Source organism: Homalodisca vitripennis, chromosome 6 (genome assembly GCF_021130785.1).
Source record: "Homalodisca vitripennis isolate AUS2020 chromosome 6, UT_GWSS_2.1, whole genome shotgun sequence".
Lineage (NCBI taxonomy): Eukaryota > Metazoa > Arthropoda > Insecta > Hemiptera > Cicadellidae > Homalodisca > Homalodisca vitripennis.
The window spans coordinates 97,611,738-97,618,161 of record NC_060212.1 but is presented as its reverse complement, the minus strand read 5'-3'; the positions used below and the strand labels follow the sequence as shown (position 1 = coordinate 97,618,161).

The 6,424-nt window shown below is 33.1% G+C and overlaps 1 protein-coding gene across 1 annotated transcript; it reads left to right on the top strand.

The window, feature by feature from the left end:
- The first annotated feature begins 2,502 nt into the window (after positions 1-2,502).
- LOC124365238 lies at positions 2,503-6,171 on the top strand. Its single transcript, XM_046821201.1, has 2 exons — positions 2,503-3,437; positions 5,738-6,171. Exons 1-2 carry the CDS (start codon positions 2,625-2,627, stop codon positions 5,918-5,920), a joined length of 996 nt encoding a protein of 331 aa, XP_046677157.1. The 5' UTR covers positions 2,503-2,624; the 3' UTR covers positions 5,921-6,171.
- Positions 6,172-6,424: the final 253 nt, after the last annotated feature.

The window sequence follows — 6,424 nt, the reverse complement described above, 5'->3', positions numbered from 1 at the left end:
AGTTCAGTTACCAGAGTTCCATTTGTTCACCACTGGACACTACTATATCCTGACCTAAATTTTTATCTAATTTACGATTTTCAGTGTCATCCTTATTTATGCCCACGTGAAGATATAATCTTTACTGAACTGTCATCTTTTATTTCTAATGTATTGTTTTATAAAACCTACTTTATATAAAAAGAAAACTAGCTTTAATGGTATAAACGCCTCGCTTGAAGTAAGTTTTGTTGCTATAAACAATTATTAAACATGTCAATTTCATTGTCAAAGATCTTTGTATTGTGAACTACGGTTCTAACAATAAATATAATTAAAACTATATTACCTTCTAAGTATATTTAAAAATGTTCAAATTGAAAATATTGTAGAATAATGCGATAAATTATTAAAAACATACATTAAAATATTTAACACAATTTTATTTTAAGTTAAATCTTAGTTAATATTTGGGATTGTTTACATTATTTAAAATAGTAAAGATCTTGTTCGGCGAAGATCTTTTTGAAACATTAAAAATTGATAGCTTCAATATACAGCTGATTGTGAATTGTAAATATGTCAGCCTCTTGTGTGAGGTGTGAGTACAGGTGCAATGTGTGAAGCGCCCACACGCGCGCTCACGTTCCAGCATTGCGGCATATCGATAAGTAATGTGTGAGTTTAGTAATGCTAATTTGACGAATTTTTAAAAGGAGACTCGATCCTCTGTGTCATCTGCCTGTCCTCGTGGACCACTGGTCTGTGTAAGGATCAAATAGAGATACAGTATAAGGTTGATAGGGCTGATAAAAAGAGATACGGTCAGAGACAGAATTTGAACACGCACTATCCAAACAACCAACTCAGATCCAAGGTTCAAAGTCTTGAACCGCTTAACCATCGGTTCGCCAATTACGTTACGCATTGACTTAACGCATTATCCAAGCAAACCACCTTGGTAACATAACCTCAATCCATTGTGTAGTAGAGAAATAAAAGGTGGGCATTGGAATGTTGTTAATACTACAAAGATAGAGTTAGTTAAAATATTACACAATCTGTTGATTAATATTTTGTTGGGAACATTTTTAATAAACTTATAATAACATTTTTTATTTACCCCTCATACAGTTGGTATTTACTCGTATTATGATTATTATTTGTTAGTATATATGATCTCACGAGTTTTATGATGCTTCATCAGCTTCTCTCTTCACCTGGCTCTTAGACATTCGCTTGATTCCACTTTGACATGTTAAGGAAAATAACTATTATTCTAAATTTTGGAAAACAGTAACACAAAAAGTACTGATAAGTATGTTTGTACCGTCCTGGCACTTTACACATGCTTTTGGATGGTACAAACTGGACTGAAAGTAATAAACTAATTACTTCAGTTAATTCGAATATCTTTTTAAACCAGTTAACTGCAGTTGTTAATTAGATAACAATAACTTTTGTGCAACATTTACATCTTACAAACTTTACGAACTGTACCAAACAGTAGATTGTCTCTAGTAGATTGGCGCTCTGTGAGAAAATGATTTGTGAAATATGTCATTTAATATACTGCAATACGTTGCAAATATAAGCGCATAATTTACACGTACTGGCTGGCCTTGGTTGTTATGGCCACATGTGCAACAAAGTTGTGGATTTGCCAATGAATGCAACGACATCCACGTTTTGACCTTGCTTGACCTTGAGACGATCGCTGGCTGTTTTACACTAATATTGGACATTGTTACAAAGTACGAGTACGTAAAAATCGCTAGTCGAGTAACATCAGTTTCACTTAATCCATTCGAACGCGGTTGTATGCGGCGTTAATAAGTATTTATTTCAAATAATTTATTCAACCACAAGCCGTGATTTAGAAAAGCAAATGTTTGATCATATTATGACTACTTCTTACTATAAGATGCAGTGAAGAAACTTCATTACAAAAAAACTTGCTCTACTTTCGGTGTAATATTAAGTACATTAAAATAAAAATAAATATTAAAAAAGAAACTGGCACCAAAATAGTCCGATCACAGCGTGGCAGTGTTGCTACATCAATACTAACCATCCCCTTTTCCTTGATGTTAATACGGATCAGTAATTTGGCATGAACATAAAAATGGCAACCTTGTTGGGAGCAAAATGCAGAGTGGGTTAAAACACATCAAACGCAGACGCCATCGAAATATTTTGGTACGGTTATTCTAGTAGCAATTAACAATTATGACGAGTCATTTCTTGATGTATTTAGTAATTCAATACAATCCACTCACATTGGCAAGTAAATAGTGGAATAAAGTGTCCACGGCTCAAAATGCAAAGCTAACAAAAATTTGTTTTCAAGGAAATGGTCATAAAACAATGTTGACTAACTCTGTACTTACCAGTAACTGTTTACTGGCAATGAGATTACAAAAGCAATAAAACTAAAATAATGTGAGACTAATTTTTAAGACTACATAAATAGCCTCTGGTTTAAAAAAACCATTCAAGATTTTGCGAAGTAATTTAATTTTCTGGGAAGTAACGTCACGTAAACAGGTTACCTCTTATTGGTATATAAAAGAAACAGAAAGAAACTGCGTCACCAGGCGGTGTTTGTTGGTAGAGCAGTTCCTGTTGAGATTCAGTAGTCTGAAATGACAGTATTTTGTCATATTTTAGCGACGGTGCTTTTCACCATTCAAATTTTCAGGGTAGAATGTTGCTCTGGAGGTCCAAAAGAAGGAAGACCAAGACCACTAGCAATAACGCCCATTGCACAGCCAAGGCGTACAATAATTTATCAATTAACAGATGATCAAAAATTGGATGGATCAGAACTAAATCTATCTGAGGAACAAAAACCTACAGGAGCTGATCCATTGCTAAGAGATTATAAAAAACCGGATGCAGCAGAACTGAATCTATCTGAGGAACAAAAATCTACAGGAGCTGATCCATTGGTAGCAGATGATGAAAAATGGGGTGCAGCAGAACTGAATCTACCTGAGGAACAAAAATCTACAGGAGCTGATCCATTGGTAACAGATGATGAAAAATGGGGTGCAGCAGAACTGAATCTTTTTGAGGAACAAAAATCTACAGGAGCTGATCCATTGCTAAAAGATTATAAAAAATTGGATGCAGAAGAACTTAATCTATCTCAGGAACAAATACTTCGAGGAGCTTACCCATCCGGAATAATGGAACCAATACCGGCAATAATAGGAGGTCAATTTTCAGAAGAGGGGCAAGAATCTAAACTAATATTTTACTTGCCAGATGAATCAGAACTGGAAAGAGTGAAACCACATTTGACAGAGACGCCAGAAACTAAAGCACCAAAACCATATGTAACTGAAGAGCCGTATGCTGAAACTGAGCTAGTAACAGACCAAACGAACACGGAATATACATGGAAGATTACACCAATATCATCTGAAAAAAACTGTCTTCCACCTGGAAGTCGGGTAAGTACATTTATGATCATAAATTATATATTTTTTTATTCAGAATACTTGTTTTGAGATTAAGTAGAAGAGAAGGTTTCGTAGTCTTAATTTCTCATCTAGTAAAGTTTCATTTTTATTTTATAATACACCATAAATATAAAAGTATGAAAAAAACATCAAGATGACTGATTTTAAGAAAAATGAATAAAGTATATTTAAAAGGAGTGCAAATTTAATTTAATTGCGAGAATCCTCCTAGTAAATGTAAAATAATCTCTTGTACTCCAACATTCTAAAACAGTGAAGTCAAAATTTGGTAAATACTCTCACAGAAATCGTTGGCAATGAATTATTTGAGTTAAATCAACATATAAATTTCACCAATAATATCAAGCTACAGTATAAATGTATTGTACTTTAGTAATAATGATCTATATAAAAATCATGTTTTTATTGCCTTTTTTCAATGTACTATCTAAAAAGACCTCCCGCTTCGACTCCCACCAAAATCAGTGCGCGGCTGACGACACTTCTTCCTTCTCTTTATATTTGTTGGTACTTAAATTTAGTTTTTTTTTTTCAGTGTATGCAATATCTTTGGTTCACTCTCTTTTATCTATGAATTTAATTTGATTATTTTTTATTTATTTCGTTATTTACATGTTATTAGACTTTATCAATTGTTCACATTTTTTCGCATAATTAGTGAGAATTTCGAGTTACTTTTATCAGGGAGTTCTGTTGTCACAATAAAAACCTTACTACGTGCATTTTGTAGACATTAATTACCGATTCAATTCATTTAAAGATTCCAATAAAAATTTATATAAGACCGTGTAACGTATTTACTCTTAAGTCTGTTTTTTTAACTATGAATAATTCGTTAGTACAATATGTTATATATAAATGACCAAATTGTACTGCTCATAGATATTTTTCATCCAAACAGTGAGGTGAACTCATAAACACAATATTGTAATTAATTAATAGATCGGGCGCCAATTAGCATTGTACAAGCACAGAATCTAGATTTTCGTGAAATAGAGAAAAAAATTACTTTCCCCTAAGAGGGAAATCGATCTTCAGCTGAGCCCCCAGTAGTTTTGGATAGTGTTAGAAATGGAAAGGTATTAATATCTTAAGTATAAATAGAAATGATAAATATTTTCATCATATTTTTAGCTTCACGTTTTTTGTTTTCTGTAACTATACGATTGACTCATCAAGTTCATATTTAATTGTGAACTAGAGTACTAGTCATAAATATCAAATGTTAAGTAAATATTGTGTTCCAGCTGTACTTAAAGAAGTTTAACTCAGTTTATACCCAATCATACAAAGTGAATAAAAAGTCAGGACCCCCCTCTATTTTGTAAAATTTATATTAGGAGATATCCTTTGTGTTGTTAAGCAATGAATGGAAAGGGAGTTTCATTTGATGACTTTTAACAGTTTTGTGTCCCCTAAAAGTGTGGGAATTTGGGGGCAACTAAGAAATTTCAAAATTAAACCCCTCTCAAGTGATCCCTCATTTTGAAGAGCATACACAACTTAAAGAATGGTGGAAACCATAGATCGCTATCTCTTTCCCATCCGAAATATAGGGTGTCGAAAGTGTCAATGGTCTACACTTACACTATTTTTTGTTATAAAGTTACTGTCTGCGTGGAAACCGGTTTATTGGTCTTCTTTTAGAATATTAAACCATCTAAAACAGGACCTACATTGTAAATTCATTAAACATTTAACCGGCTTAATTTTGTAAAGATTTGGTTGTAAAGATTGTGAACCCTTTGAGGTCGGATTTGCAACATTGTATTGTACTAATAAAGACCTTTAATTTGATGTACTACTCGACCTATGCTCTCATTTGAGATTTCCTTCTGACTCCTTGCGGGCCATTCCACTAACATGGCAAAAATATGGTAGTTACTTCAAAAAGTAGATTTTTAAGTGCAGTAATAATTATGTACCAAGTTTTATTACTTTAGCTGCTATTTGGGAATCGTTCAGGAATTATCAAGCCCGTGGCGGACTTTTTTACACCCTGTATATATTATATATAATTTCAAATTGTAACTTTCTTAACACTTTCAGCTCTAAGCATCAATGTTAGGTTAGGTTACTCTACATCAAGATGCATAGAGCTTTTTTTCAGATCAAGTGTAAGAAAGGACTATGAAGGACTATGGATATAGTCCTAACTTTGACTTGAGAAATAAAGATTTTCTTCATAAAGAGTTTACTATCGTATATTTTACTTATAGATTTATTGGATCTTTGTAGATTACATTAATGATATTAATAACGGTTTGCAGTGTTCCGAGAACGACCAGTGTTGTAAGTGGGACTGTGCAGTTTTCCAATACGACCACAAGGAGAAAAAATACTACGGGAAGTGTTTAAACCCTGATATGTTTTATATGTACGAGAGATATCTCAGTAACCAGAGGAAGAGAACAGCTTCCTATGTATTGCTATCTCATTCACAGGAGAACTAAAAGTTTAAACTTGTGAACATCGGAAGGCCCAAAATAGTAAGTCACAAATTGTTAGGACTTCCAGGTAACACAGAATTCATCAATACATACAAAAAACGTAATGGCCTAACCTGTTACATTCCAACGATTAGTAACAGTTTGTGTGTTAGCCTATGTGTTGTTATATAATTTGGATTTATTACGTTCTTTCCTTAAGGTTTTCATTTGTATTTCACTTTGTTGATGGATTAAAGTATATTATTTATCTTTTATGGAATAGTGTATTCTTGTCAATCCTTTGAAATCTTGAATTTTAATGAATTGGAATCATTACAAGAGTATAATTAGTACCGGATTTACCACTAGGCCGACTAGGCCTGGCCTAGTACCGCAGAGTAAGAGGGACAGCATGTGGTGTCACATATATACGAGTACATGAAATTCTAATATCATTTTCTACCAAAGAGGTGATAGAGTGATTATCCCACCACTCTCTTCTTGTCATATTGTAATTTAGCTTAAAAT